The sequence below is a fragment of the Pleurodeles waltl genome, chromosome 9 (assembly GCF_031143425.1).
Source record: "Pleurodeles waltl isolate 20211129_DDA chromosome 9, aPleWal1.hap1.20221129, whole genome shotgun sequence".
In the NCBI taxonomy this organism is placed as follows: domain Eukaryota; kingdom Metazoa; phylum Chordata; class Amphibia; order Caudata; family Salamandridae; genus Pleurodeles; species Pleurodeles waltl.
Genome location: NC_090448.1, coordinates 1,143,769,803 through 1,143,791,009, shown reverse-complemented (window position 1 = coordinate 1,143,791,009; position 21,207 = coordinate 1,143,769,803). Strand labels below are relative to the sequence as shown.

Here is a 21,207-nt window from a genome sequence, read left to right as displayed (position 1 = left end):
ACGACATTCTGTTAACAATGTCCGATCTAGAAACCTCGCTCCCAGCACTACTTTCCACTATAGAAGACTTCGCATCCCTATCCGGATATCGGGTAAACTGGGATAAAAGTGAGGCACTACCATTATCCTGCATAACGACGAGGGCAGCGATACATGGCCTCCAATTCAAATGGACCCCGACCCGCCTTAAATATTTAGGAACGTTCATTAACAGAGGTCTAGAACATATGGTCAGGGACAACATAGACCCCCTTATATCTAAAATGAAACAAGACTTTGCCAAATGGTCCCTACTAGGCCTGTCCATGTGGGGCAGGACACAGGCGGTCAGAATGGTCACCTTACCACGCTTCACATACGTGCTAGGCATGCTCCCCCTACAGATACCTCTTTCCTCACTCCGATTAATAGACGCATCCATAAGGGCCTTCGTCTGGGGCTCCTCACGCCCAAGACTGAAACCTGCAATAATACTGGCACGACGGCTCTACGGAGGATTAGGACTACCCTCGGTAGAACAATACTCTCTAGCCCTACAACTCTCACAGCTAATATATACACTTCCGGATATAGACGATCCACCGCAATGGGTGATCACAGAGAAACTCCTATATGGACAGTATACGGAGATGGGAGGAACATACGCCGACCATGTTCCCTTAGCTAGCCCCATCCTCAAGGCTACAAGCACAGCGTGGTGCAGAGCCCATCGACTACTAGGAGTACACCCCTCCCTGCATACTCAGGCTCCCATAGCAGGGAATAAAAGCATTAAAATAGGAGGGAATATTCTCAGATGGCCCCAATGGTCCGAGGCAGGTATCCACAATATATCTCACATAATAGATGGAGATAGCTTCCGCACATTCGCCTCCCTCCAGGAAGAATTCGGCATCCAAAGTAACCAGGAGTGGCGATATCTACAGCTCAAACACTGTATGCGGAGAACATTAGGAACCCCCCGTGGATGCTCAAAACCTCACCCATCGTCACCTATCTTCAGAAATGGGGCCGACAAAAAGGCATCTTGGCTGGCCTCTATTCCGAATTAACTAACCACCTTTACTCTCAGCCTTTACTTGAACGACTACGCTTAAAGTGGCAGGATATACTAGAGATAACCTACACGGACGAAGAATGGCCAGACATACTAGAAGCCCTCGACAGGGGCGTACGTGAAGCACGCCTGAAATTTTGCCTATTTAAAATCCTTCAGGGGTGGTACTGGACCCCCGTTAAACTCTTCAGGGCAGGGCTGATACCTCACGCGAACTGTTGGAGATGCACAGAGTCATATTGTGACCAACTTCATATTTTATGCCACTGTCCAACAGTACAGTCACTATGGGACGCGGTACGCCTCGCCTTATCGGACTTCATACAGATACCAAAACCGACCCCACCAGCATTTATCATTCTACATGACATTCGTCCGTATCCCTCCCTATCGCGGGCACATAAACGATTAATCCACACGGCGCTTGCCACGGCCAAAATATGCATACTCCGGCACTGGAGATCTAGCATTGCCCCCACACCCATAGAATGGATGACGGCCATGTATCAAACGGCTACCCATGAACGAGTGATTTATAACCTACAGGACCAAGCAGAACAATTTGAGGAGGTCTGGCGCCCATTCTTGAAGAGACCATGAAGCGGCTGGTGGATGACCAACGGATGATCAATGTTCAATGATCAATGATTAGGGAATATCAATTACCAATCACCCTCTGAGAATCCTAGACTCCGGAAACACACTTAATCTCCTACTGTCCCCTCTCTCTCTCCCTAGCTACGCTATCCTCTCCCCTTTCTCTCTTTTTTCTCTCTCTCTATCAATCCACAGGCCTCTAATTTTGTCATATGCACGAGACCCTGAACTACCCAACATAGTAATACAAGTCGCTTCCTAACACAAACAAGGACTGAGAAATCAACTCACATAAGACGTAGACACTCTCTAACCGACCTTACCATATCTAACATACATACTATCTACCCCTAGATAATAACTTGCTACAGACGGAGCAGTACAGAACGATCTACTCTTAGGCCTGAACAAGCTAGTCTCAGGATACAAAGGCCCCCTGCCTACCTCGAGTCTCTTCATTTTACATTCCCCCGCGATTACCCTTCCTCTCTCTTCCTCTTTCTTCCCCTTCTCTCCACCTCCCCATTTCATATGACTATTTCGTCTCTCCCCTATACCAAGATCAACCCCTCCCACACAACCCTATCCTCGCTCCCCCTCCCTTTGCCACCCCCCCCCCACCTGTTCTCCACTTTTCTTCAAAATAAGGGTGCAAAACTCAACTATGCAGCTGGGAATTTTTACTTACCTGACAGTACATGCATATATGCTCACAATGGAAATAATTGTGGTAAAAGAGCAAAAACAATGTTTTGAAAGCTAAACAGTTTGTTTATATGATGTATGTATCGCCTTATATATTCTTAATAAAACTTTTGAAACTTAAAAAAAAAAAAAAAAAAAAGGAAACATGACTTACGCCTCAGATATTTGTGATTTTGATGAATAACTATACCTAGTTGATCAACAATCCAACCAACATTGCTTCCTTGAGGGCGGTGGTCCTATTTCAGCATCAGTTCCAGATGCGGGTTGCACAGCCCACTGGGTAGTAAAGGAAGCTGACGCACACCTCCGTTTAAAGTTACAGAAAACAAAACACTAGACCGCAACATTTTTCTCGGTATTCTCAAAATGGCGTTTACCCTTTCTGTCCGCTCCTGGACTATATGTGCAAGTGATGTGATCCTGATAGATTCTTTATTTTGAATGTCAATTTTGTGCACCTTCAGCGGTGCAGTGGCAGACAACGAGTCCTATTTACAAACTGCACTTTGTAGTACATAAATTGCTTCTACTGTAGTACTACTCGTGTACTCCTATGCCTGGAGGCCCCCACCTCGTCTGTCTTTTCTATGTGGAGTGTGATCTCTGTGATCACCGGGACTGAAGCTGTCAGTGGTACAGCAGGTACAGTTGCACCTGTGTCCAGCAGCCTGCTGTATGTTACCACCTAAGCAGCAAATGGGGGTAGTTTCCTTCTTTGCTGTAGGGCCCTTGAGCCTTTACTACGCCACTGGTGATCACTTTACTCAACAGCCACCCTCCCTTGGAGGTTTGTCTATCGCAGGCATGTGTTCTTTCTTGTTGACGATCAAGAGATGATGGTTAAAGTGCAGGTGGAATTGTGTCTGGGTGAAGGAGGAAGAATCATACGTTCTGCAAATTTAAGAGATGAGATATCTGCTTCCCTTCCAGATGGTGAGACCAGTAACTACTGGTCACAAAGAACTGTTCTCTGATGACCACGAGTGCTAGGAAGTAAATATTAACATTGCACTGACGTCTGCTGTGCCCAACAAGAAAAGCTAGTATATGAAGCAAGAGGGTGCCCTGCTAAATACGACAGAGTGTGGGGGAAGTGGACAGGAACCTGGGAAGATCGTTCAGTGGCTGTGCCTTAGGTGCGGCAGCCGTTGTGTGCTCTGTCTCTGACCAATACGGCTAATATCGATCATGTACTCATGTTAATTGCGTGGGACTTGTATGGTGCTACGTCGAGGAAGGGCGGGTGTGACCTGTTGGTTTTTATGTTGTTATGCAAAACTAATAAAGTTGTTTATAAAAAAATAAAAAATAAAACATTGCACTGACGTAACTACTCACACTTATGCACTGAATTCATTTGAATGGAAATATGTAGTTTACACCATGTCAGTGTTTACCCATTCAGTCCATTGGTGTCAGTGATGACTGCAGATACTAAGTTCATGACATAGTACATATTTAAGATTCTGGCCGCCATGATCGTACATATATAGGTTACACAGAAGTGTCTATAGACACCCTTTGGATGTGTACATGTGCATCATTGGCACACTCCGCAATCGGGAAGCCCCTCCCACTGTTTGCCCACAGGTTGGGCAACTATTGAAGAAAGTATCTGGCACTAACGCGCGTAGACATCCCAGGAGTTAACTGGAACAAACCTTGCACCAAGTTTGGAAGCAACAGTATCTTTTTCCTATTCAAGTATGTTCATTAATTGTTGCAGTTTCGAGCATCATAGAATTTAAAGTTTAATTCAGTTAATTATTTTGCACAACTATATAACTGTAAAAAAAAAATTTAACGCATAGAAAGTTCCAGGCAGGAATTTCCAACAACCCTGAAACCATGAAGCAGCCATCTTGGCAATTTGGGATATTGGCTTTGATATTCCAGTGGGGTGCCAGGCCGACATCTTTGTGTCTCCCGGGATCCCCTCTATTGTGAGAAGGCAAGTTGAACACAAGGATTGCACCACAGTCATGTCCAAGGTCCTGGTGACCAAGACAGAGGCCTCCAGGACTGTGATTTCAGGTTCCAGGCCTATTTTAAAGTTTACAAGAGCTTTTACCAATACAGGATGAATAACCTCGTCAGCAGCGAAGGTAAGACTTAATGTTTTCAAAAATGTAAAGGAAAGCCCCCTTTTTCTTCCAGATATGAGAGTCGAGAAATTCATAAATATGAAAGCCACTCATATATGTGTGTTTGCTTGCATGGGTATCTCTGTTCCAAGGTCATGTGTAATAAAAATTCAATTATAAGTTCTAGCTTTTTTTTACATACATTGAATATGACAATTCTTCCATCCTCAGCTATCTACCTATGTAAGCGGACCATGCAGAACAAGGCGCGCTTGGAGCTGGCGGATTATGAAGCCGTAGGTATACTCATGTTCTAGTCCGGGGTGGTTGTTGGAAATGGGAGGCTTTACGTGGACTGGTTAACACTGGACCCCATGCATCATATCACAGAGAATGTTCACCCCAAGAAAAACGGCAAATCCATTTGCACAGATGTTGCTCCTTCTGTAACAGATAATGCAAGACTTCAGTCAATGTTACAGAAACATTTTTTGCAAGAGGACAAAAAGAAGGCAGTGAATTGTAAAACCAGTGTAAAATTGTTATAATACAGATTATTTTTAAGTGTAAAATTGAGTTTTATTAACTAAGGCCGCAAATGGCCTTTGTTAAAAAGGGAGCAAACTGTATGACCTGCTTAAATATAATCACATGAAACAAACTGAATTTGCCTCAAAAGTAGCCTTATGTTTTAAATTTGAAAACTGCAGACGTTCCGAAAACATTACAAATAGTGTTGCTTTTTGCCCAGTTGAAGATCTTTACTTTGGAGAATATTCTGATTGCTCTGCCCTATTACATGATTAGCAAAAGTGGTGCAAAATGAACCTGCTTCAATATTTATAGAAGTACAAAACAAAATAAAGCGTAATGTGTTCCCACGTTTTCTGGAACTTGGAATAAGAACAGGGCAATAAACCAGCTCTGATGGCTAGTCGGGGGCACGAGGATCTTCGCTTCACTGTGAATCAGTGCATGCGGTAAAGCAGCGCTGTGGTGGGAATCTGTAGGGGAAAGAGCAGTGAGAGAGATGAGAGGCAGAAAGACATACAACGGGGGCGTGGCTAGCTAGAGTGCGCATGTGTTGTAGGGTCCCGGGGCCTGAGGGGCCCACGGCACTCCAGTTAGTGGCCATATTTTGTTACCACGAAATGTCCTTGCTTTAATGAGAGCTCATGGTGCGCTTCTGTGTGTGTGTGTGTGAGAGAGAGAGAGAGAGAGAGAGAGAGAGAGAACAAAAAAAAAATTAAACAAAAAAAATTACTTAATGGCACAATGACCACAGGATGACATCAGAGGTTTGTAAAACATAGAAACCAAGCCTTTTACTTTTGACTATATTGTTAAATTCAGTTTGGCGTAAAATGTATGTATTCAGACAAGAACTGTTTTATCAAATATGAGATGATTAAATTTAAATTTTGGAACAATCTGTCTAAAATGATATTTTAAATTGGAGGTGGGGGTCGTTATTGCTAGTGTCATTTTTAAGGCATTTATTCTTCTTAAACTTATAGATCAGGGGAAATTCTTAATTTTAAGTATCATAGTTGAGGTGGAATGGAATGCTGAGCTGCAGCAACAACAGTTCAAAGACGCCGAGCTCAGTAAGGGAGCTGTGTGTGTATAGATTACTTTTTCAATATTCCCAGTTACAATGCAATACCACACATGAAATATGCATTACGGTGAGGATCACCTGCAGTATACATGTATGCATAAGGTCATATTTATATAAAAAAGCCAAACATTCCTCGCAGCCAGTAAAGAGCCCGGGCCAGGCTGATATTAATCCCGTTTGACACGTTTTAAAATCCTAATTCCCTCGCCTTGTCCAAATTATTCTAATTCTTTACCCCTGTTCCGCACCTCTGTCACTCCTAGAACTGTAAACAGGTTCTGTGACCTTGGATGCATGTGTCCTATACAACTGCAGAACTGCATTCCAGTATATGTTTGCCAGAATATACATACGTTGTGTGTTTACCGGCGCGTCCTGCACATTTACTGCTCAGAACCGTTTGAGGCCCGTGTTTTTAACCAAAGTTACTAAAACTGGTCCTAAAAGATGACTTTATAAAGGCTGCATTGAACAAAGTTAACGTGTATGAATTCAGAAACCTGCTGTAAGGTTTGTGTGTGAGGGACGAGCGTGTAATATCTGTGGGTAGGTGTGAGATGTTGTGTTGCACATTTGTTGCGAGCACGCGGCACTCTAAGGCTGGCCCTGCAGAGCCGCACGAGGTCTCTCACTGGGAAGCAAGTGGTCCAGCGAGGTTTCCCTGTCTCAGAGCAGAGATGCTGTGGTCGAGGCCGGAGATGCTTGTAACTGCAGTGAAGGCGTGGCCTCGTGGCACCCTGGAGACGTCACATCCCAAATGCTGAGACCATTAGAGGCCAAATGAATGGCATTAAACAAGATCATTCAACTATGCACAGCGGTTCTTGCCGACTTTTTGACAAGTTTGAATTTCCTCTTATCTTTCTTTAAATTGTATTCCAAAGTGTTCTTTTTCTCCGTAAGGCTTTTATTATCTTAAGAATCCATTTTGTGAACCTGATTCTGCTGACGTCACCACAGTTGCAGAGTCCCGCCCTCTCCCTGCCTAGGAGTGGGGCTTTATCAGTGCAGAGAGGGAAGACCACTCTATGATTGTGATCATGTAGGCAAAACAAGGCACACAAAACGGCGGAAATGCACTGAGGCAAACAAAGTGCAAATATAATAACCTTACAGCGATGAAATGGGCAGCAAAGAAGTCCAATATGAAGTTTTTTCCCCTGTGCCCCATTTCCAGAGGAAAACAATGGGCCTGATTCACAAAGGTAAAATGACACTTTTGATTAAGTTTATTGCTTTTCAGTATACACAAACTACGTTCCTTGCGCTTATATGTGCCGAGTTCTCCGCATCTGGAGGCTTTGCATTCGGGCGGAGAACTCCGCACACATTGGTATATATGGAGTAAGGATTCATAAACTCCACACGTAATTTGTGAATACCTAAAAGTGTAAGTTTACCTTTGTGAATCGTGCCCAGTGCGTACAATTTCCGGCCTTTGAGATGCTAGCAGCTAGCCAATGTCCAAAACAATTTGACCAAAAGCCAGTGATGGCCACTGCTGTGCTTCAAAGGCAGATCTAGCGCTGTGAGGTTGCTGGGGGTCGTGGGGTATGTACATACTCAACAACTAATTAAATGTGGCATACATGTACATGAATCTGCACCAGGACAGCTGATGGCTTTATTGCATTGCATTGTGATGGAGTCTGCATTTTGCAACCATAAAGGTACAGCACAGAAAAGTGAAACATCCCTACCCTGGCAGAGCAGGAGCTAGTTGTAAAGGGTGTAGTTAGTCATATATTTTGCAGCATCGTTAGAGTTGGCATACCAGTTAGTTGCATGCAGTTTCAACTCCATAGGAATGTTAGTTGTACATTTTTCTTATTTTAGCGATGGCTCACATGCTGTGTCCACTGGCTATCAGAGTGGAAGAAGAGAGAGTGTTTGCAAACACTCAGTGCATGCTACATAACTTAGGGCCTGATCTAGATTTCGGCAGACGGGTTACTCTGTCACAAAGGTGATGGATAGCCCGTCCATCTAAATATAAGTCCCATTATATCCTATGGGATTTAGATTTCGGTAGACGAGTTACTCTGTCACAAGGGTGATGGATAGCCCGTCCACCGAAATCTAAATCCCATTATATCATATGGCATTTAGATTTCGGCAGACGAGTTACTCTGTCACAAGGGTGATGGATAGCCCGTCCATCTAAATATAAATACCATTATATCCTATGGGATTTAGATTTCGGCAGACGAGTTACTCTGTCACAAGGGTGATGGATAGCCCGTCCACCGAAATCTAAATCCCATTATATCCTATGGGCTTTAGATTTCGGCAGACGAGTTACTCTGTCACAAGGGTGATGGATAGCCCGTCCACCAAAATCTAAATCCCATTATATCCTATGGGCTTTAGATTTCAGCAGACGGGCGATTCGTCACCGTTGTGACGGAGTAACGCGTCCGTTGAAATCTAAGTCAGGCCCTTAATGTCTTACCTGTGTCTTCTCACTGAGAGTTTAAGGAAAATGAACCACTCTTGTTTTCCCTGACATAAAAACTTAATATACCGTATGCATCATAATTATTGTTTTTTGCTCTTGTTCTCCTTCTCATTACAGGAAAACCTAGCACGACTGCAAAGGGCATTTGCACGGAAATGGGAGTTTATATTTATGCAGGCCGAGGCGCAAGTCAAGTAGGTTCTCATATGTGGTAATGGAAAAATCTATGTAAACTCACCTTTTGATATTTTGTCACTCAATATTCTGCTCTCCATGTCGTGACCGTTCAATATTCTGGCTTCGATATTCCTGACCTACACCATCATTTTTGCTGACAGGTGAAGTTCTACAAAGTTGACACACTTTACAATCTTCACAAAGTGTCAAGATGTTAAACTTAATAAAACTTTGAAGTCGCAATTTGCATTTTGCCCATCCCCACTTACTGGTCATTAGCTACAATTAGTATCTATCTTTCCCTACTCTGAACGAAGTTTGCCCAGCCATACAGGAGCCTTTCCCTAATGTAATCATACTGCAAAGTGTGGCATCATTCCTGGCTTCATTTTGATCTGCTCACTAGACCAGACCCCTCGTTTGTGGATTTTAAGCACATATGTGTTTACGGGGTCACTTGGCGGTGCCATTCTTTGACTGGAAGTAGGAAATGTTTGGATCTCTCCACAAAAAAGTTCCTCAAAGGAGTCAAAACTCTGTGTGCACAATGCGTGCTTGAGGAAAGGAGCACACATCACCCATCATCAAGGTCACCTCATACCTCTGGTAGGTAATGCGGGTCTTGCACCTCTGCTTGCGATGGAGGCCCCCCCTGGTGGAGACCTTCATGATGGTTGATGTGGGTATCAGTGAAGTGGCTAAATAGGAGACTCATAAAAGTTCACAAAGATGTTAGCTTAACCAAGTGGCCTTGATATTTGAATGCATATATGTATAACCTATTCAGTCGGCCGGACCATAAAGATTTATTATATTTTATTCTTCTGTCCAATCTGATTGACTGTGACATCCTCTTTGTCCATCCTATGTTGGAAGTAATGTTCCAAATCCTGGTCTGTGGATGCAGCAAGTATCTTTTTCACTGCAAAGGAGTGATTTCACTAAACCTTCACAAGGCCGTACGCCCGAGTAGCCAGTGGCTAGCATACGTGATAACTTACTAGGCTTGAAGGTCATAGTCCATTGGCTTGACTCCGTGGATCTCCTTTAGATTGACCCCCTGTACTAACTCTCTGAGTGTAGACTTCGAGTGAGGAAGAGTGTATCAGAATAGTGCATGTTGATTGGCTGGCCAGTGAGGTGCACAGTGGGCAGGACTTACCTACGCAAGCTCTTCTCTAATATCTGGCGATAGAGACTTGTTGTAGGAAGTTGGCTCTGTATGCACTATTTCAAAGTAAGGAATAGTATGCACAGAGTCCAAGGGTTCCCCTTAGAGGTAAGATAGTGGCAAAAAGAGATAATACTAATGCTCTATTTTGTGGTAGTGTGGTCGAGCAGTAGGCTTATCAAAGGAGTAGTGTTAAGCATTTGTTGTACATACACACAGGCAATAAATGAGGAACACCCACTCAGAGACAAATCCAGGCCAATAGGTTTTGTTATAGAAAAATATATTTTCTTAGTTTATTTTAAGAACCACAGGTTCAATTTCTACATGTAATATCTCATTTGATAGGTATTGCAGGCAAGTACTTTAGGAACTTTGAATCATTACATTAGCATGTATACTTTTTACATAAAACACAATAAGCTGTTTTAAAGTGGACACAGTGCAATTTTCACAGTTCCTGGGGGAGGTAAAGTATTGTTAGGTTTCACAGGTAAGTAAGTCACTTACAGGTTTCAGTTTTTGGTCCAAGGTAGCCCACCGTTGGGGGTTCAGAGCAACCTCAAAGTTACCACACCAGCAGCTCAGGGCCGGTCAGGTGCAGAGGTCAAAGAGGTGCCCAAAACACATAGGCTTCAATGGAGAGAAGGGGGTGCCCCGGTTCCGGTCTGCCAGCAGGTAAGTACCCGCGTCTTCGGAGGGCAGACCAGGGGGGTTTTGTAGGGCACCGGGGGGGACACAAGTCAGCACAGAAAGTACACCCTCAGCAGCGCGGGGGCGGCCGGGTGCAGTGTGCAAACACGCGTCGGGTTTACAATGGTTTTCAATGAGAGATCAAGGGATCTCTTCAGCGGTGCAGGCAGGCAAGGGGGGGGGCTCCTCAGGGTAGCCACCGCCTGGGCAAGGGAGAGGGTGTCCTGGGGGTCACTCCTGCACAGGAGTTCCATTCCTTTAGGTGCTGGGGGCTGCAGGTGCAGGGTCTTTTCCAGCTGTCGGGAAATGGAGTTCAGGCAGTCGCGGTCAGGGGGAGCCTCGGGATTCCCTCTGCAGGCATCGCTGTGGGGGCTCAGGGGGGACAACTTTGGTTACTCACGGTCTCGGAGTCGCCGGAGGGTCCTCCCTGAGGTGTTAGTTCTCCACCAGTCGAGTCGGGGTCGCCGGGTGCAGTGTTGCAAGTCTCACTCTTCTTGCGGGGAGTTGCAGGGGTCTTTAAATCTGCTCCTTGAAACAAAGTTGCAGTTCTTTTGGAGCAGTGCCGCTGTCCTCGGGAGTTTCTTGTCTTTCTTGAAGCAGGGCAGTCCTCCGAGGATTCAGAGGTCGCTGGTCCCTTGGAAAGCGTCGCTGGAGCAGGGTTCTTTGGAAGGCAGGAGACAGGCCGGTAGGACTGGGGCCAAAGCAGTTGGTGTCTTCTGTTCTTCCTCTGCAGGGGTTTTTCAGCTCAGCAGTCTTCTTCTTCTTGTAGGTTTCAGGAATCTAAATTCTTAGGTTCAGGGGAGCCCTTAAATACTAAATTTAAGGGCGTGTTTAGGTCTGGGGGGTGGGTAGCCAATGGCTACTAGCCCTGAGGGTGGGTACACCCTCTTTGTGCCTCCTCCCAAGGGGAGGGGGTCACATTCCTATCCCTATTGGGGGAATCCTCCATCTACAAGATGGAGGATTTCTAAAAGTCAGAGTCACCTCAGCTCAGGACACCTTAGGGGCTGTCCTGACTGGCCAGTGACTCCTCCTTGTTTTTCTCATTATCTCTCCTGGACTTGCCGCCAAAAGTGAGGGCTGTGTCCAGGGGGCGGGCATCTCCACTAGCTGGAGTGCCCTGGGGCATTGTAACACGAAGCTTGAGCCTTTGAGGCTCACTGCTAAGTGTTACAGTTCCTGCAGGGGGAGGTGTGAAGCTCCTCCACCCAGAGCAGGCTTTGTTTCTGTCCTCAGAGAGCACAAAGGCCCTCACCGCATGGGGTCGGAAACTCGTCTCTCAGCAGCAGGCTGGCACAGACCAGTCAATCCTGCACTGAACAATTGGGTAAAATACAGGGGGCATCTCTAAGATGCCCTCTGTGTGCATTTTTTAATAAATCCAACACTGGCATCAGTGTGGGTTTATTATTCTGAGAAGTTTGATACTAAACTTCCCAGTATTCAGTGTAGCCATTATGGAGCTGTGGAGTTCGTTTTTGACAGACTCCCAGCCCATATACTCTTATGGGTACCCTGCACTTACAATGTCTAAGGTTTTGCTTAGACACTGTAGGGGCATAGTGCTCATGCACTGGTGCCCTCACATATGGTATAGTGCACCCTGCCTTGGGGCTGTAAGGCCTACTAGAGGGGTGACTTACCTATGCCACAGGCAGTGGGAGGTTGGCATGGCACCCTGAGGGGAGTGCCATGTCGACTTAGTCATTTTCTCCCCATCAGCACACACAAGCTGGCAAGCAGTGTGTCTGTGCTGAGTGAGGGGTCTCTAGGGTGGCATAAGACATGCTGCAGCCCCTAGAGACCTTCCCTGGTACCAGGGGTACCAGTTACAAGGAACTTACCTGGATGCCAGGGTTGTGCCAATTGTGGAGACAACAGTACATTTTAGGTGAAAGAACACTGGTGCTGGGGCCTGGTTAGCAGGGTCCCAGCACACTTCTCAGTCAAGTCAGCATCAGTATCAGGCAAAAAGTGGGGGGTAACTGCAACAGGGAGCCATCTCTTTACACTTGTTCTGTACGCACAGTTGGCGTGATAGGAGAAAGTTCTGTAGCAAAGGGAAATCTCTATCCTTCCCCAAAGCTGCAGGGAAGGATGCCTTCCTCCCAGGGAGATGGGGAGGAATCTCATAGTTCTTCTCTACCGTTGTTGTCAATAGCTATATTAGTAAAGTATAAAAGGAACCTGAATGTTCTGGAAGGTCCGGTCACTGAGCAGAAAATATGGCCTTCTGTCTGCACCGGAGGCGAGACAATTTGTGGCATCCAGCTTCCATGGCGGATCTCCAGCTCCAGTGTCCCCCTTCTCTGTTAGCAGAGCCAAAGCCACCACCACCCGCCACTGCCAGGGAGGAACCAGGATCCTCAAATGACTCCATCTATTACCATAGAATTCTTAAAGTGTCAGCAGCACATCAAGGGGTTGGTTTACAAAAGTAATTTTTGTGTCAGGGAGAGGACACTCCCTGCGAGGAGTCTACTGAGTGGGGGGCGGGGTGTGGGCTTCTTGGTTTTAATTCGGGACATCCTCAAACACCCCTTGGTCGACAGCTATGTAGGATCACACACTTCCTCTGCCAGTATGATTCACAGAGATTCACACAGGGATTCACATTTCTTTTCTTCAACTATCTGGCATTTTAAGGCCCCGAGCAAGGTTCCCTTTTTATTGGACACACCAAATGTGGGACTGTGTGCCTTAATGTGCAGCCATTGACACTGGTGTGGTTATTGAGTCATAAGCAGCAGCTGTCAGGACATCTGCAGGCCGATTCACAAAAGCATTCATGAGTCCGGTAAGTAGTCTTCTAGGAGCTCTCTTTCACATACTCCAGATGCCTGTCTGAATAGGCTCCTTGGCCTGAATATACCTGACCAGAGAGATCCCTTGTCAAGCAGCGCTGCTTCCCATTTTACTATGTTATGTTGGGTGTATTTGCAGACAAATAGGAATTTAAGCATCCAGTTACTCCGGAAACTGAAAACACGATATCTGCCAGGGTCATTTTTGGATCATTGAGGCATCACAGGTGCTAAAAGCCCCTGATGCTCGGCATCAGTAATGTGTGCTTCTCAGTAATGGATTATAAAATGTGCAGGCTGTTTTTGAGTCCGTCTTGTACGATATTACCCTATTAGTAGCGCTGGAAATTAACAGCCATATCATGACAAAGAAAGATGCTCAAACTGCACTCGTGCTCCTTTGTGTCACAAGTGAGTAAGAGAACACAGTGCCTTGGTCATTTGTCAGTCTGTAGTGCCACACCGTCAACCGGTTTCTTTCATGCACTCGGTGCTTAATTTGAGCCGGTGGTTTCCGGGGCGGGGCACTGGCACATTTTTTTTAGCCGGTACTTATTTTTCTGCCTCAAGCACTTACTGCGAGCAAAAGACACATATGGGAAAGACGGAAGAAGAGAAAAACGAAATCGCGTCACAAAAGGGGAAGGTAGAAAGCTGCAAGAGTGAGCTGAAGGGGCAGGGAGTGGCTGTAAATGGATTAAAGAGAACGAGTTGGCTTCAGGATTACGCTGCCTCAGTATTCCCACATTACGTATTTAATAGTAGCAGCCGCGAGTTTCAGAGGAGCGCTTTCGGCACCGGCACGTTTTTATTTGCAAATTAAGCACTGCATGCAATGGATGTTCTCGCAATCATGTGACAAACAGATTCATTTCGAGTTGACTTCTCATTTAGTGCTCTCAAAACATACTGACCTCTCAGGGTGTTTACTTACCAACTGTGCAATTTGTGCATCAATCCACAATTACCAGGTTGGAATGAGGCATCACATGTGATAACGTGGTTTCTGCACCCACTTGTTATATGCATTTTTTCGTTTCAGCCTTTGTTTCTCAGGCACATTGCACTGGCTTTCCCTGCTGAAAAGTGTCTGAGGAAAATCACAGAGGAGCGCGTTTTGCACACAATTAATGGGATGTGCCCGGTAGTTGTAATCTGAGCTTGGTGTTCAAGCCCTGCTTGAGGCGCAGCATACTTGGTGTGAAAATGATGCGGAAATTAATGTTTTTTTTTGTTTTGTTCTTTTCAATTAGTGTGAACACGTTATTTTTCCTCTTTCAGACTAGACAGAAAAAAAGATAAAACGGAAAGGAAAATTTTGGACAGTCAGGAGAGGGGCTTCTGGGATGTTCACCGACCAGTGGTAAAGTTTTCCATTTAATATCAAGTTTTCAATTATTGCAATTATATGTACTTTGAAAATATGGGGGCACGCTGGAGGCACACCTGAATATCGAGTTACTTACTCTTAAAAGGCACTGAATAGTGGTCTGCACTTCTCTCTCGAAGCTAGGAGTGGGCGATAACTTCCACTCCAGTCGAGTTGGCGAAGTTTTGGCCACTAACGCGGAGTTCTGGCCAAATTCTGCCATCCATCACTTGGCAGTGTTTTTTCTTGTGCACAGCTCGCCAATCGTAAATTGGCGAATGTGAGCAGGAATCGCTGTCCTCTAGAGTACTTTTCGGGCACTAGGGTGGCACCCGTTGAGATGGTCTCCCCGAGAAATGGTTGCGGGCAGTCATGACCATTCGCAGTGAGAAGCTGCCGCTCGAGTAGAGAATGTGCTTGAGAGGCATCAAAATCAACTCGAGCAGCAGCTCTCTGATGCGCCATTTGGTTCCGCTTGCACAGATTTTTCACCATGGAACGAGCTCCTGACCTAAAAATCAGCTCAAGCAACGTGACGCGCTGATTTCTGCCCAATCATTGAACTCCACGGATTCTCGAAGAGCTTTCATGTAACTCTGTGGGATTCCACAGACTGAAACTCCATGAGATCTGCAAACTCCTACTATAAACCCAGTGCAGGAAAAATATCCTGACTTTCAGCAGCTCGCCAGACTTGTAATAATTCTGTGTAAAGGGATAACCAGGAAGCCAATTGAGGACAGGGCCAATGTCCTAGTTTGAGAGTTTTCATCTGTCGCAAAACTGTGGGACTGGAGTTGCAAAGTTAGGTGCCAAATAATGACGTTTGTAAGATCAAAATCACCTCCCTGTTCACAGAATCTTAGACGTCTGCAAATATTCAGAGAATGGATTGTGCCCTCCTAAAGATGATTTACTCTTACAATAATTCCACCAATGTGGTGTGAGCTAATTTGCTCTGAGGTGCCCTCCAGGGTGGGTTTACTACCTCACAGGTGTGTGAGTTCTTGCCAAATATTTTCAGAGAATTCCCCACCCCGAAAATACTATTTCAATCATTGCTTTCAGTCACCGGAGTAAATGTGTATTGAGTGTGGGGATGGGGAGGTACAACCCAATAAATAACATATGGTGGTGGAAGGGATTGAATTTATCCAAGGGTAGAATTATTTTCCCCTACAGGAATGTAAAAGAAAAAATTGCTATCAAAGTGTAACTTGCATGGAGTTTTCGCATGTGGAAATGTATGCATGGGGAAATGCAATTCAAAAGTGCTCTTGGAAAGTTAATTTCTACACTGGACTTTTGAGAATCAGGTCCAATTGTCCAAGAATCGAATCAGGTAGGAGGTTGAATGGAGAGAGGGTGAAACCAGAATGTGATTTTTCCAAAGTTAATAAAATCATAAATTGAGCTACGATCTACTTGGATAATAAGGCCACCTCTTATTTTCAGTATTATGAATCCACAATTCTATGGCAGCAAGAGCTAAGTAGAATAGTTTATTTTCTCACCATTTTTAACCTTCTGTTTCTTACGTGGAGATCCCGCATGGCCCTTCATTACAAAAGCAATGTGTTCTCCATTTTTTAGACAAGAGCAACATCACAGGAATAATAAGCAGAGGACCTGTAGCAAATGGGCAGGGACATTATAGCAGGCAAAGGGAACTTTAGTCATAAACATTTCAAAATACAAATTGTCTAACAACGAGAAACAAGGTCTGAAAAAAGGAACATTTGCTGCACCTAAGAGACTAAGAGAATCATTTGTAGGTCATGAGTAGCAAAAATATATATGGAACTCCATAACAATTTATATGAATTATGATTCTAGATATTGGTAGAGACAAGGGCATTCCTAAGTACAGGAGAATGACAAAACAATTATTCTAATGAGAAGGTGGGTGGAAGGAAACATTAGGTACAACTATGCCATGAGGACTTAATGAGCTTCAGAATTATGAGTTTTACATTAAAGAAGAAACCCACAAAGAGAAGGTGATTAAATGCGGAAATGTAAAAGACTATGGGCCAGATGTTGCAAGCCTTTTGCGCCTCGCAAACTGCGAAAAACGCAGTTTGCGAGGCGCAAAAGGCCAAACGCGATGCACAACCGCAAATTGCAAGTCGGTACCGACTCGCAATTTGTGGCTGCGACTCGCAAATAGGAAGGGGTGTTCCCTTCCTATTTGCGACCGCATCGCCATGCAGAGTTGCTTTGGGACCGCGAATGCAGTCGCAAACCAACTCGCAGTTACCATCCACTTGAAGTGGATGGTAACTCATTCGCAAAAGGGAAGGGGCCCCCATGGGACCCCTTCCCCTTTGTGAATGCCAAAAAAAAAAAAAATTCAGAGGAGGCAGTGGTCCTATGGACCACTGCCTACTCTGAAAAAACTGAAACTAAATGGTTTCGGTATTTTTTCTTTTTGCAGCTCGTTTTCCTTTAAGGAAAACGGGCTGCAAAAAAGAAGAAAAAAAAACTGCTTTATTCAAAAAGCAGTCACGGACATGGTGGTCTGCTGTCTCCAGCAGGCCACCATCCCTGTGAGTGCCTAGACTCGCTATGGGGTCGCAAACTGCGACCCACCTCATAAATATTCATGAGGTGGGTCTTTGCGACCCCATAGCGAGTCGCAGAACGGGTCTGAGACACCTTTCTGCATCTCGTATTGCGAGTTGCAATTTGCGAGTCGCTATGACTCGCAAATTGCAAGTCGCAATTTTTTACTTACCTACATCTGGCCTTATGACCTTGTCAATGAGGACAAAAAAGCAAAAAAGGACAGACCTAAGAGGAAATAAGAGATAAACTGACTTGAAAGAAATAGGTTCTGGGGTATGGATGGTGTTTCCACAAGGCAGGTCTGCTGTGACATCATATGTGAAGGATGACCAGACTCAAACCAGTTGGGAAAATGAAAATGGACTTTGAGCTAGAGGATAGAAGAGAGGGATTCAAGTATATAGAGGCTGCCAAAAGGTACAAACGGGTTCATTACGAGTTTGGAAGTCCCAGTGTGAGACCGCCAATTTGCATGGAGGAGACCACCGCCAAGGCAGTGGCACCCTCCCTCCGCCCTATTACAAGGTTTCTGCCGGTCCGTCTGGCGGAAATATTAAAATAGAGTATTCCCGACGGTCAGACGAGCAGGAACAGTGTTACGAGATAGCACTCGGCTCCCTTAAAGGAGACGAGTGCTATCTTGTAGCACTGAGGGGACCAGCCAGAACCCTCAGAATGTACACTGTCTGCAAAGCAGATAGTGCACATTCCAATGGTGCCGGGCAAGCGGGCCGCTGCACTTGTTTTCAGCCAGCCTTTTCATGGTGGGGAATCCGCCATAAAAAAGGCTGTCGGAGAACAAGGTTGTTATCAGCCTGTCGGTGCTGAGTACAGTGGTCGACTACATCCAAGACCGTCGTCACCCTGTTGGGATCTGTGAGCCTGGCCGGATGGCGGACTTTAGGTGGGTCTGCTTGCCTAACTCGTAATGTGGTGGTCGGACCACCACAGTCATGATGCTTCGAGCGCCACCGTGAGACTGGCAGACTTAAGATCGCCAGCCTTGTATTGAGGCCCTAATTCTTTTCCTTGTGCTTCCTCTGTAGTTCTATCTACACAGGAAAATGTAGGCCCTGATTATGAGTTTGGTGGGTAGAAAAGCCCGCCTGCCAAACTCCCGCGCTCAAGTTACCACCTATGCGGCAGCCCTCCCTCAACCCCTATTACGAGTTTCCTGCTGGCCCAGCAGGAAACAGCCCACAACATTGATGCCGGCTTGTAATCGAGCCGACGGCAATGTTGCGGTGCATCGGGTTTAATAGCACCTGTCGCAGTTTTCACTGTCTGCTTAAAACGCAAAGGGATTGTCCTTGGGGGCCCCTGCACTGCCCATGCCAAGTACTTGAGCATTGAAGGGGCCCCCTTGATACCCCGTCTCTGCCAGCTTTTGCATGGCAGTGGAACCGCCATGTAAAAGCCGGCAGAGAGAGGGGACTAGTAATCCCTAGGGCAGCGCTGCCCTGGCGGATTAAGACCACCGGTACTGCCAGGCTGTTGGCCAGGCAAAAAAGTGGCGGTGCTGGCGGTCCGACGGAGCGCGTTTGCCAACCGTCAAAATGTGGAGGCTGGACCGCAGCATTGGCAGCGGTCTGACCGCCACATTGGCAGTGGTCTGACCGCCACTGCAAGTCTGGCGGTCTGAGCACCGCCAGACTCGTAATGAGGGCCTTATTATGTAAAACATTGATCACTGCATTAGGATATTCTACTGAACAAGCTGATATTGGTTTCCCGCAATATATTGAGTGACAACCATTATCTGAATTATGCATGAAGATATAATAATGGCACACCACTGAAACTATCTAATTTAGGGGATTATCAATGTATATAAACATTGTCAAAACAAAGGATATTAGGCAAAAAATGAGACGACGAATTTGACAGTCCAGAATGGAGTAGCAACACTTAGAGTAATCACTACAAAACAAATGAAAAAGAAAAGTCTGTGCAGTTTTGCAGCTGTCAGGCTGACCCCAGAGCTCGGTTGAAATGAAGGCTGATCTAGACCTTCAGCAGAATTAGTGCACCAGAAAACCTGTCATTTATGGAAGCTTGCTCTTTCAATCCTATCTTCTGAATGCAATGTTGGGAGACGTAGCACCTGTTAGAAACTAAATGGTTGATACTTACTGTACATGTTGTCTATTCCACACCATTATAATGCACCTCTAGTATTACTGGGAGTAAAATCCTGACTTCCGCCGTAGAATTTGTTTTAAGTAAGACAAGCATTAACTTCTGGGGAGACATGATAAAGTCCTACATCTTCTGTGACCAGTCAGGCTTCAGTCTGAAGCACTATCTGCAGGGCAGTAAGGGTGAACCTCTGGAGAGAGACCAGAACTGAGATCCCATGGTACATTTACACTATATAACCAGGGGCCTGATGTAGCAAAGGGTTTTACCCATTTTGTGTCTATGGGAAAATGTGTTCGTGCATATGGCCCCAGGTCGCTTCTTCCATGGATTTATGAAATGTTAGTTGATGAAGAGCAGAAAAAGTAATGGAAAATGGAAATTAACTCTTCGTTGTTTTCATCCAGCCTGGATGTGTGAACACGACAGAAATGGACATTCGGAAGTGTCGTCGGATGAAAAACCCACAGAAAATTAAAAAGGTGAGTTTCAAGAGCTGAGAGGAAGACCTGGAGACTTGCAGGAACTCTTGTAAGGACATGTATTTAACAGGAGTGAGAGGGGGAGTGATCTCACACACATGACCCTCCATGACTCTTTACGGACTACGCTTAAGTACCATCGACCCTGAAAGACCTATGGAAATAGATTTACCACATATGATATTTGGTTTGTTTTTCACTACCCTGAAGTCAGTGGCGATATTCCACCTAAGTAAAAATGTTGTTGGAGTGAGTTCTCGGTATGGTGTGTTAACATTTATCAATGTTTTCATACAGTCTCTATGTTATATAAGGCCAGTTTTGCTGATCTTTTTTTCTGGCCCAAATCGGTGTTATGACTGTAAAAAGGGCCTTTCCTATGTATCAGTCCCATTTTAGGAGTCCGTAATTTTTTAGCAACACTAAAATGTCATTTAGACTGAATACCGATTTATTATTGGGAAGGAGCATGTGTTGGGCATCAATTCCAAATACCGAATCGGTACCCTACGTTATCAAAAGTTTGCAACCGTGACTCGCTCTCAAAAATGAATGGGTCTCATTTGAACTCCTTCCCCTTTGTAAATTGTTGAAAATGTTTTTAAGGGACAACTGCCAACTCTCTCAGAGAAACTCAGAGAAACTTTTACAAAAAGAAAACTTTTTTTAAAGTAGCCCTGTTTCCTTTCAGAACTCGAGCTGCTTAAAAAAGTTTATTTATTTTAATGCAGTCACAGACATGGTGGTCAGATGGCCCATGCATGCCACCATACCTATGAATGTATTCATTTGGAGTGAGTCACAATTTTGCAACCTACCTATTGAATAATAATTAGGTAGGTTGGATTGAGACTAACTCCGAATTGGGAATTTTAGGAACTGACCGACTGGTACATAGGTCTGTTTGCAACATTCAATACCAGGTGCAAAGTTCAACCAGGTTTTGCGACCACTTTAACTATACATCGGACCCTGTACTCCGGTAAGACCCTTAGCTTTTGACTGAAAGATGAACGCGCACAGATCAAGCACAACAGACTAGATTCACAGCTGTCCCTTGATATAAAACGGAGTCAGGTAATCAGTGCCTTGCATTTCCACCATTAACAAAAGAGAAATGAATAAAGCTGTCAGCCTCATTATGAAAGCAGCTCAGCTTACAACTAATGACTAACACTTCGGGGCGGTAATGCTAGGAGGATATGAATGAGCGCTATTATCACTGGTTGTAAATACCGCACTAATAACGTGGGCTTTAGTAAGCATTCATAGGTTCACA

General features: G+C 45.1%; 1 protein-coding gene across 2 annotated transcripts in view; it reads left to right on the top strand.

The window, feature by feature from the left end:
- The window catches only part of RGS6 (regulator of G protein signaling 6), a 964,496-nt gene that overhangs the window by 700,505 nt on the left and 242,784 nt on the right, over positions 1–21,207 (top strand). For both annotated transcript variants that reach the window (XM_069208950.1, XM_069208949.1), the window contains exons 7-10: positions 4,678–4,742; positions 8,643–8,719; positions 14,652–14,733; positions 19,854–19,928. In XM_069208950.1, coding sequence (XP_069065051.1) covers positions 4,678–4,742; positions 8,643–8,719; positions 14,652–14,733; positions 19,854–19,928 — 299 coding nt within the window. The remainder of the gene's footprint in view (positions 1–4,677; positions 4,743–8,642; positions 8,720–14,651; positions 14,734–19,853; positions 19,929–21,207) is intronic.